Source organism: Solenopsis invicta, chromosome 12 (genome assembly GCF_016802725.1).
Source record: "Solenopsis invicta isolate M01_SB chromosome 12, UNIL_Sinv_3.0, whole genome shotgun sequence".
Classification (NCBI taxonomy): domain Eukaryota; kingdom Metazoa; phylum Arthropoda; class Insecta; order Hymenoptera; family Formicidae; genus Solenopsis; species Solenopsis invicta.
Window position 1 is genome coordinate 12,430,471 of NC_052675.1, and position 12,169 is coordinate 12,442,639.

General features: G+C 30.6%; 1 protein-coding gene across 1 annotated transcript; it reads right to left on the reverse strand.

Moving 5' to 3' along the window:
- Positions 1-3,644: 3,644 nt before the first annotated feature.
- On the reverse strand, positions 3,645-6,261 carry LOC105192818 (cytochrome b-c1 complex subunit 7). The gene is made up of 2 exons (XM_011157075.2): positions 5,963-6,261; positions 3,645-3,854 (listed from the first exon to the last, which is right to left on the reverse strand). Exons 1-2 carry the CDS (start codon positions 6,196-6,198, stop codon positions 3,680-3,682), a joined length of 411 nt encoding a protein of 136 aa, XP_011155377.1. The 5' UTR covers positions 6,199-6,261; the 3' UTR covers positions 3,645-3,679.
- Positions 6,262-12,169: the final 5,908 nt, after the last annotated feature.

The window sequence follows — 12,169 nt, forward strand, 5'->3', positions numbered from 1 at the left end:
ATATATTCACAAAATATTTTTTTTTATATTTATAATGCTTATAACAAATACTGCATAAGTGCTTGCAAACTTGTTTGCCTAACAAAGTCTTGGATATTAAAGAAACAAAATTCTACATTTTTCATGTAAAACAAACTTCTTCCCATTTATGTCATCAGTTCTGACACACCCCGTATACAATATTATATTAATATTATTTATTCCCCTCAATAATTTGTTCTTATTTTATTTTAGAGATTACAGACAAATATTGCAATTTTATGATGGTCTTCAAACGTCCACTAAATCTTCCTTTTTCCTTTTGATACGTCTCTAAATCCAAGAGACTGAAGTTACTTAGCCGAAATTTTGAGAGAATCGATAGCCGCTTTAATTTGACACGCCTCGCGCTTGACGCGAGTCAGACAAAGAGGCAAATCAAATGAAGCGAATGCAATTGAAGCGAAGGTTGTCAGCGCGATTATCCGAAGCGTCGTCGTTAGAGCTATCGAGTTATCGAATGAGCGCTGCGCTCTCGGAGACGCCTTAGTGAAGTTCCGGTCGTTGAAAGCGTGGCGCGTGTTAAGTGTCCAAGGACCAGAGAATTAACATCGTTCCGCGTTATTTCTGGCTGAATAAGCGAATTCTCTCTCTCTCTCTAGGTACTCCAGACAATTACTCATATTCGCATAACCTTGCATAGAAAAAGAGAAAAGAAGAGAAAAAAAATAGCGTGCGGAGAGAATGGTACTTTATTTCACAAACTTAAAACGATAATCCATGGACTAATTTGAAGATTATTTCAAAATTTATTTCTAGCTTAATCTGCTATTAACAATTCAACTGTCAATTTTTTATTGTTTATTACGTATTGCCAATTACATTCAATTAGTATTCACCGTTTTACTATTATATGAAACCTTAAAAAATAATGAATATTATGATAGTAACTAATGATACAATTTAATAACCGTATACAAAATGATAGATATACACTATTGAATTTTAAAATTACAAACAAATAACAAATATAAATAAATGGCAAAAATCAGATAGCGACAAATCTATTTTATTCTTTTAATTTCTTATAATTTGAAGAGCACGAAGTAAAAAAATCGTGATGATACGCACACCGATGTGCCTTTTCAATTTATGCAAGGCCATTCGCGAGAAAAGGCGCACCAAGAATACTATACTTTCGGCAACAAACGTAAACGCGTTTTCGCGTTCTCATTCGTGGGGCATTTCCGCGAGTGGGGCTCACGGAAATCATAAAGAATTCAGAACGCGAACTACCAAGTATTGGCTAACTCAGGATAAGAGTGCAGGAACCACGGCGACGAACTTTTTACGACTCTCTTTAACTCGTAAAGTCGACGCCAGTCGTGCGTTACTGCGATTAACTCTTTCCTCACGGGAAACCCTAAACGCAGCGTCATGACGCCCGCAACCGCGTTGGAACAGTAATTCGCCAACACTCGATCGAACATTAAATGAACTCGGATATCAGGGTGTTTTCATCCCCCTCTTTTCGAAGGGAAAAAATTATGGAAAATTGCGAAACTTCTCTCGGCCAGAAATAAGAAAAGTTCTCTGCGAAAAGATCGACACGCTTCGAAAAGATATTTCCTGTGAAAGACAGATTGAACAAGTAAGGTAGACTTATTTAAATTCTGAGCAAAGCTCTTAAAGAATTATTAACAAAAAATTATATCAGAGATGTAAATGAGTAAAAATCACAGACTCTAAAGACGTATGAATATTTGACCATAAAGAAAATAATATTTGTAGTATTTCATATTAAATAGTAAAAAATATCATTAAAATGTTTATGTAAATATATGTAAGTCGTAAATAAAATGTAAAAATAAAATAATAATATACTAAAATATTAATATAATAAATAAATGTTATACAATATAATTAAGTGTAATATAATAATTGAGTAACCATATAAAAAATAAATTTATTATAAAATGTTAATATTAAAAAATTGAAATACACAGTTTACTGTTTTGTGTGAAACAGCAATTTTCCAACTTGCAAAAACAGAATGTCCAAAAGTGCGGAAATCAGTAGCTACAACAAGCACACATAACGATACACGTCGATTTATTATGCTATGCAAAGCGAAGTCACGTTTTCCTTTCCATTCGTCGTAAATTTCGCGTAAACAAATCCGCGGATTATACGTTTCTCGATGTAACATGCGCATGCAAATAGATAGAGGAACAAAATGTGATGCGCTATAAATTTGTCAGGTAATAAATTGTATATTGCATTCAGATATGTTTTCGACATCGATTAAATGTGGATAAAGAACCTTCAATGTTATACCTTTTTTTATTAAAAATATTCTGTTATATTTTTTTTAAATTATTGTGTTAATAGTTAATTCTAATTACAAATTTATGATTGCAACATTTGAATCAGCTGACAAAATGGTACGTATTTATTTGTTATAAATTGTATAATACAAGTAACTGAGAGTTGCACATTAAACATTATTACTATTTAGATACTAATATCACAAAAAATGATTGAAAAATATATATAAAGATAATGAATTGAAAAATTTGGTTTATTTAACAGTGAGAAAATTAAAATTTATATTATATAGGTCAACATATGTAAATTTTTATTTTTTAAAATGTGTAATTACTCTAAACGTCTTAGTGTATTTGTATAATAAATTGTTCGATTGTATATCACATTGATATTCACGCTGACATTGTTCGTTTTTCTGAAAACCGTATATACCGCAACGTAAACAAACTATTACATAACAGGTAACTGTTGCGCTCAATGTTTGAGAATCAGTCAACCGATTGACCTTTCACGTCTGTTTAGTTCATGAATCCTGAAGTTGCACTTCTAACAACTACACTTGCAGGTTGAAGCAGCAACGTTTGGCTTCTAACTACATCCTACCTTTGAACCTGAAGTGATAATTGAAGTCAAATTTGCAAATAATGAAACTACAATGAGTGAAAGACATAACACAGTAAAATAACATTTTAATTTGTTGTACGTTAGTATCTTCTCAAACATAAATTATTTAATAAAATATTTTATTTTAATACTATTTTTGATACTATTTTGAAAACTTACATATATATGTAAAAGTATTGCACTATTTAAATATCGATTTTTCAACGGATCCTTGCTTCTTTAAAACTTAATAAAGAATATTACGTTACATATTTTTTCCAGGTTCTAGGTTTGATTATCCCTGATTTTTCGTAACGAATTCTTTACAGTATTTGAGGATAAAAGAGTATTGGATGCTTATTAGCATCATCGTTATCAAATTAATTATCAATTTCAGATCGTGATATTACTTATTCAACTTAAACTGTGTTACAAGATCGAAAATTTATTCGGCGCGTTAGTTTAATAAATTTGAAAAAATAAATTCATACAAAAAATATCAGAACAAAAATTTTCTCATTTTTAATTAGTTGTATTTAATTAATTGAATATTTACACATAATAGCGATCTATATTCTCTTATTATTAAATTGTTTTAATTAATAATTGTTCAGAAATCTCTGCTTCACGGAGGATGTACAGAACTTTTATAACAGCATTCTAATGCTAGTAATGGCTTAATTCACTAATATATATATATATATATATATATATACTATAAATCGAAAGGATCACAAAAATTTTCCCTTTATTTTACTTCACCAACCAGTCAGTCACTATCTCCATAATTGTGGCATTCAAATTCGTTTATCTCAGCTTGTTCAGCTTGGATCTCTTCCATATACGGACTGAGGTATCGATACTCTATATCCTGCTCGTACGTGACCCATTTCTCCCTGGGTAGATATCTCTTCAGGAAACTCAGCTGCGCAGCGCGTATGATCCTGCAAAGCATGCGAAACTGTTACATGCCTTCACTCGAGAAGCGCCTGAGTAACATAACGGAAAAATCAGCTGCGTAGAGGCAGAATATGCCATAGGCTTAACGAAAAAGGGAATATAGGAATTTTTCTCATTAATTTGCAGATAGTGAAAACATTCGAAACCATAATGAGTGCTGAAAGTATAATGACTCCTATATCGTCAGTTGCTCTTAGAATGCTATCGTCGTCTAACCTAGTCTCAAATTAAAAGACCTCGTTAGGCGCATTTAGCACTTAATGAAAGAGGCGTCTTAATAATTCTTTAAAGCACCGCCTGCTGCATCCGACCACTGCGTACGCCATTCTCCGGCATATACTTACATATCCATTATAAATGTTAAAGAAACTTTGTGTAATTACAAACCACCATGATTAGCGAAACTTTATATCAGTCATGTGAAAAAGACGGGAATATTAATTAAAAACTGATAAAAACTTTACACTTAAAAACAAAAATAATTGAACGAGCACCGAAGCCGAGGTAGATGTTTATATTAACTAGTGTTATTTATCATTTTAACATTTATAAATAAATATTTTAACTATTGTATCGGGGCCTCTTCAATGTCGTTTCGAGATCGTTAACAATTTGAATGTTACAAGTTCACACATTTACATCAACAAATTACATGCAATAATAAACTGACTATATTACACATGAGTAACGTCCTGTAATCTTTTTCCGTGATGCTTCTACACGATTTCTGCAGACTTTATTGTTACTTGTCTCTTGACAGTTGTTCCAATTTTTTTATGTTGTGGATCTCTGTTCCCATCTTTGTTGTTGTTTTTTACGCAGAGTTTTTACGCTATTTATTACAGACAGCTGTCTATATGTTATTGTCAAAGTACAATTTCCGAGATATTTTGTTACTTTCATAAAATAAAAGTAATAAAACCAAAAGGTCAACATAATCTTACCGTTATACTATAAATGAGGCAATATTGGGAATACATAAGTTTTGAGAGAACGGCTATAATAAATAGCGACAATACCAAAGATGGAAACAGATACACATACAAACTTTAAAAAAATCGGAATGTATTGAATACGTTGTATTGTTCGTTATTTTTTCAATGCAAAATGTAAAAAAATACGGTCAAATTATAAGAAACAATTCAATGATGTAGTTTTTCGTTATTTCGTGTTGATATGGGCTCTTACTAAATCCAGACCTAAATTGACGATATAAATTAATGAATTAATATGCATTTAAAATAATTGTCAATTGTTTCCGCTAGTTGATTAAGACTAAGTATAATCGAAACGTTCTAATGTAATATTAAAGGAAAATAAATTGTTTTAAAAAAATCATCTAATTGTAATTTCGAATTTGGCCGCTTTTTTTCAACATTTAAAAAATTGGAACAATTAAGAGAGACAAGTATAAATAAAGTCTGCAGAAAATGTACAAGAAGTATCATGGAAAAAGAGCGTAGGACGTTACTCATATGTAGTTATAAGTTGTTATAACATAGGCAATTTATTATTGCACGTAATTAGTTAAAATTTATGTAAGTATACAAACTTATAACTTTCAAATTGTGAAGGCTTTTGAAATAACACTGAAAATGATTCCTAATATCTGTAGCTTTCTAAATTTGAAAACAAAAAATAATTATATAAACTGAAATCGAGCAGATGCTAATATTAATGCTAATATTATTTATTTGTAATTTTAATCTTCATAAAGTAACATTTCAGTTCTTGTTTGTTTCTGAAGATTAAAATTATAAATAAATAATATTAGCATTAACATCTACTCGATTTCAGCTTATATAATTATTTTTGTTTTCAAATTAAGAAAGCTACAGATATTAAATGTTTATCTTTACAATTAAATTTTGTCTGTTTGAAGAGGTAACATATTAATCGCAGTGTAATTGTACAAAATTATAAAAAAAATTAAAGAACTTTCGTAATTTTTCTTTTGTATTTATAACATGTATAAATATATGTTCGTAATTATGTTATTTTACATCTTCTCTGTTTTATGGAGTTATTTACGGCTACTAAAAGAAAATTTTGATTTCTTTTATTATTAGAAAACACATTAAATTTATATTACCTGAAATTCCTGGCGTCCAGTACATCCTTTGGTAGTCGACGTAATGCTTCATGTATGACAGGGTCGTCATAATCTATAAGATCGTGTGTGTAAAGCCCGTATTTGTTGTATCCCGACCAATTATACACTAATTTTTTCAAAGTAAATTTCCAGTTCTCTCCGCAATTGTATTGATTTTGTTCGAAATTTAGTCTAGGTAACTTTAAATTTTTTATTACTTTCCAAGGAAATTTCATGCTGCAAAAACCATAAAATTCACTAGTATAACATGTATTAAACTTTAACCTTCTTAATATTGATTGCACATTAATCCTCGATATATATTAAAATGAAGATCATGCCTTCCGCAATTGTTTTACTCTTTCGTATGAATGTATGTATATACGTATATGGAAATCGTTTCATTGACTTAATCGCAATATTATCTCCAATTCATTCTTTTCATAACAATGTCTATATCGTAATATAAAAATTAATTATTTTCCATTAATATTAAAATATTTAAAAAGAGAATGCGTACAAAACATATTTAGCGGGTTCGTGCAATCATAATAAAGATTAACGAGATAAGGAAAAATTGAAAATTTTTACAATATTTTCCAAAAACTTATATTACCATTGAGTAGTGCGTCGCTATATTTTTCCATGTCCTATAATTTTTCTCTTTTTGTATGAAAGCGGACTTGTGATAGGAGTTAGTTAAAAGTGAAGCGGATTGAAAAGCAAAAAAAATAAAACTATACCAGAGACATTTGCTGGAATAGTCAAAAAATGAAGAAAAAAGAATAAAACGAAGAAAAAAGTCGACAATGTGAAGTCATCCACGCAATAGTGCTTTTGTGAGCTTTGCATTCTACGATCGATTTTTGTAGATTACTGTTATTTATCCTAATCCATATTAAAGTAACATCAATGATATTGTCCTAGTTTCTCTACAGTTTTGCTAACATCCTCGTTATATAACAGTTGCATTATTAGAGTAAAAAATTGTAACTATTTATATAATTGTAATTTGGTGTAACTTTTGTTGAGAAAATTGTATCGCTATTCAAATTTTCTTAAATCACTTTTTTTAAACGATGTTTATGGTGACCACTGTTGCTCCCATAAAATTAGGGTTATTACTTGTAACGTCATTATCATTATAATTTTTTTTTTTGGTAACAAATAAGTAATGGCATTACATTTCATAATTTGTAACGGTAACGGTCATGAGTTACATTTTGTCTGTAATGGTAACAATTTGAACAGTTACATTATCGAAGTACTTTATCGAAGTACCGTATTAATGCCGTAAAGAGGTCATCATCTTTTAACGATGATTTTATGGAACATCAACTTCTTCTAAAAATTAATAAATCTTTTTGCTTCTAAAGTTCGATAAAAAGAAGTACTGTTTAGCAAGATTTGAGCAAACTAACTTCCTTACGGTACATCGTTTTCTTAAATATACTACCGTGTCATACATTGTGATAATTTACTTGAAAAAATTTATATTTATTTATAAAACTTTTTACTTGTTTTATATTACTCAAGTATTAAGAAATTCCAATAATTTTATTTAACTATATTAATTTCATACTCCGTGAAGGTGATACCAATTTCTATTTCTATACATTATAATCATTTAATAACCATTGCAAATACGCTATATTTGATATTAATGGTTTTTGTTAAAAAATGTAATGTACGAGTTCAACAATTTGCGAATAGTGTCAGAGTTAAACATTTACGTAAAAAAAATCACAAAATTGCGTCATATTTAAAAAAAAGCAAGATTTATTGAAGAGTTAATTGCGAATGAATAAATTTTGTTTATTTGTTCACATTGAGTAAATTGGTTATAAGATAGACAAGATATCATTACGTCAAATCAAATATATCATTACGTATTTACAAGTCAGCGACGAGAATAATTACGCCATACAATTATACATAAGGTAAGAGTCGTTGTAACGTTTAACGACGACAGAAAGACTTACAATTAGATCACTTTCAACACGTTATCATGGTTGGAAACAACACCACTATATAAAGGAGGATAGAGCTGAGTCATTGAAAATCGGATGCAAAGGCAGCGAAAACGACTGTACACGGTTCTTCCGCGTTTTTGTGCGAAACGTTACCGGTGATTTATGCCGGAGATGGATCCGGGATAGCTATCGTCGGTGCATGTATTCCAGCAAGCATAACTTCTACAAGAACGCGCGCGTGACTACAACTGTATTCATGAAGCAACGCTGCCCTTCGATGCGCCACCCTTTGTACGCGGCGTGCATATAGGATGTCACAGAACGTTCCGGTTTCAATTTTAGATGGATTTACCTTGACAAAATTGGACTAAATCTTTTCTGAGTATGGGTAGCTAAACTGATCTAAAAATTCAGCGGTTATTCAGAAGTTAAATAGAACTTATCATAAAAAATTCCACGAATTAAATAATAAAATGAGAGAAAAAAGTAATTAAAAGTCAGCACGATTAACGAGGCGCACATAAATTGATTGGTTCAAGTGACAAGCAACCTTTAATTATCATCTTGTGCTGAGTGAGATTTACACACCCATTTTACAGACATTTTGGATTAACTTTAACCCTTTCACACCGGATTCATATTCAGCGACCCCAAAAACCCTCGGATAACAAGTTTCACGAAATTATATTCACTAGAAAAAAAATGCCACAGTGTTAAGCCATCTTCAATGGATGGAATGATGTTGCGTTTTGACGATTTATAACAAAAAAAACATAAAAAAAATTGATCGCTTATTTCTATTTAAAAGTAAAGCTGCAGTAAATTTGTGTGTCAGCCGGTTTTTTAGTGCCTTAGTTGGAGAAATAGACTGTATGAAAAACACTACATATGACTTCGTAAATTCAACTGATCCGGAATAGTAAAATTTATATTGTACAAGAACATCGTTTCAAGAACAAACACAATGAGTTGTAAATAGAAAGATTCGATTTATTAAAAAATGTTTTATAGTTGACACTATCCGAGGCATCTGAAGAAGGTATTTGTAACGCTCATAAAATTTCAAAACAAAGTAGTCTAGACGTACGTATAATGTACGTCAAGGATTGAAATGAGAACAAAGGGTTGAGTCAACCACCTTATGAAATAAAGTAAAGCTGATAATATTCAAACAATATTAATTATTTATTAACAATAAAAGCAAATATTTTTTATTGAATTAAATAATTTCGAATCTGTAATTTTAAAGATTAAGGCCATTATTCTGTTGTTTTATATACATATATCTAATTGCAAAAAGAATAAGGAAGAATGTGTAATTTAATTTTAAAATATATCTTGAAAAAATTTTGAAATGCTTGAAAAAACACCGAATAGCAAATATCGACCGTTTTATATTAGTACCATATATTGAATAATAGCGCTTAGGCTGTTAAATAAATTATTTTATAAGTAATCATTAGAATTCCTTATTTAATGATAGAGATATTACAAGTAAACATAATTTCTACAAGAGTTATAAAATAATATCACACCTTCTTCTCCATCTTTTTCCTAGTTTTTATAAATCAAAAGTAATAATTTGTAGATTACTAAATAATTATAGTATATGTAAATCTCATAATAATACTTTTTTGAATATTACATTATTTTCTCCCATAAATACTAATCTTGAATTATTTGAAAAAAAAGGACTTTTTTATGCACAAATAAAAAAGTCATGATTTTTTATGCGCAACAAAATGCATTTGCCGATTTTGCTAAAATTTGATACATATAAATATTCGGTACATGTACGTGTAAAAAGAAATAGGAAACGTTTCGGATCATACAATACAATTGCATTCCTAAATATTAAAACAGAGTACCAGAATTTCTTGGATCTTTTAGATAGAACCCAAAAATCCTATGAAAAACCCATTCACTAGTAGTTTGGTTGGCCTGACAAAGCGATGAAAAACAGGTTGAAAAATTAAAGAAACTACTTGCGCACAGAAAATTCAAAACAAAATCGATAAATATTAAAAATGCACGATATCATATTACAAGCGGCTTGTAAATAGCGTTGAAAATAATAGTTTAATAAGGAGATATTCTATTAATCATTGAATATTTATGGTTGCTTCAAGTTGTTTATCGCATATTAATACCTAGGTAAATATCTATGTGTGTATTTACTAAAAATCGCGAATGTGCTGATTCATCGTCTTTCTATAAGTCTCTGCAAGCTTTTCATAAATCTTTTTGTTAGATATATTACCATTTTATACGCTATTTTTTCACGATACATCTGTCGTGTAATTTATATATATATATCAAATCTAGTACGCGGATGTAATTCTCTGAATGTCCAAAACGTGATGCTTAACCATCAGGACTTTTAAACAGAGGAAACACTTCCGCTCTCTGCACCCCGCGTCGTACTCAATGCGCTCTGATGAGTTGTATAGTTGCTACGTCTCCACGTAACGTTCTACGTGACGAAACTTTCCGATATTTTATGTGCGACTACGTTGCAGTGTAATCAGATACATCGTAAAATATCGCGATATATTTAAATTAAATTATATATTCTTTTATTTTTTATTATAAATTATTTTGATTTAAATTGTAATTTTTAATTGTATTAAAAGCACAGTTACGTAATTATGTACCTCTTTTTGTAATTAGAATAAATTACAGTCTCAATTTTGTAATCTACGTAAAATGTATCAAATATATTAAAATTTTGGAATATATTCTAAATTTGCAGCAATTTATATATTAAAATTATTTTTTTTAATTACAGGGCTAAACATTGGTTACTAAATAAGCTGTTTGTATTTATAAAAACTTGTATATTTTTGCAGTGCTTGAATATTTTAAACAATGTGTTTTTCTCTCAATATACGAATATTCGTCCTCTTATTATTGTCGCATTCAAAGTATCAAACTTCACGCATTGTAATCTCCATAGTGATAAAACTGTAAAGTAGGAATCGCGTTCCAATAGTACCGCATCCAGTATTATAGCTTCTTACGATCGTCGAACAGCACGGAATGGAGGAGAAAACATTATCCCAATGTACTACTGCCGAAGATCGAAGTCAAGCAGGATCTCCCTTGCATCCATAAAGAATTCGTATGTTGTAAGAGTTTTAAATTGCGAAATCTGGATGAGACGAGACTCTTCTCAAGAATAGCGCCGATTCCGATAGCGTAGTCCTCGTAACAACGTCATGCACCGTAAAAACTTGCTGGGACATTTTTGTGAGTCACTTTTTCTGTCTCTCCTCGAAGTATCTACTTCGATTTTCATCCTGTTCTAAAATACCAATCGATAGGGCGGCTTCCGTCCGGGACACAGGTCTCGCCCTTTTTTACGAGCGACACTATCTTTACGAGCGACATTATCTTTCGCATTTCTGCGCGCCTTTATTCCGTGACGGGAGTAATCATGCCGAAACCACTATCCCAAGTAGAAGACAACAAATCTCAATAATCTCAAAATGATGTAAAAATGAATCGTGATTGAACAAAAGTGATTAGTAGTAAACATTTTGGAACCATTTTGACATCATCTTTGACGTCATCATACCTGCTCTGATTAGGTATGATACATGCATATAATGAGAAGGTACTCTCATTACAGAGAAACCTGAGAGTGGATATACAGGCATTTTTTTCTATAATGCTCGAATTTCCGACGCACTAACGACTCACATCCATTTTGGCCGGAATGTGAACTAAAATCACATCCATTTTGCGACACTGCCGATAAAAATGATGATATTTAAGATGATACTTAAGACGGTTTCAAATATAAGAATCGATAATGAATCCCAGTCTTCGGCTAACGTGCGCGCTGCGTGCTGCGTGCTAGTTCTATATTAAAAAGGTGTTGTAGACTGAAAAGTTGGTTCTTATCGCATTATCGTACGGTATTGTTGCATTCTTTGCTAGATGCAAGACAATTTTTTTCACTGGAGTGCCTTATTTTTTATTACAGAATCTCAAAAACTGTTCAAAACAGTATATATAAAATAAAGTTATTTTTTCTTAACTACTTTCCAAGTTATAACGTTTAACTCCGAGGCACTCAGTAGCACTCTGTAACATTTCTTGAAATATATAAGTTTTACAAAAACGTGTTTCAGATAAAAGTTATACGGCATACAATGATCTATCTACTGATGATATCCTTCACAAATATTATCCGCAGTCTTTTATCGGCTTCATCAAGAACAAATAGGCT

Excerpts from the sequence above, each read along its gene's own strand:
- LOC105192818 (XM_011157075.2), bottom strand. The coding sequence starts at position 6,198 with ATGAAATTTCCTTGGAAAGTAATAAAAAATTTAAAGTTACCTAGACTA. Across the intron at positions 3,855-5,962 it reads CTGGACGCCAGGAATTTCAG|GATCATACGCGCTGCGCAGC; the intron begins GTAATATAAATT and ends CATGCTTTGCAG.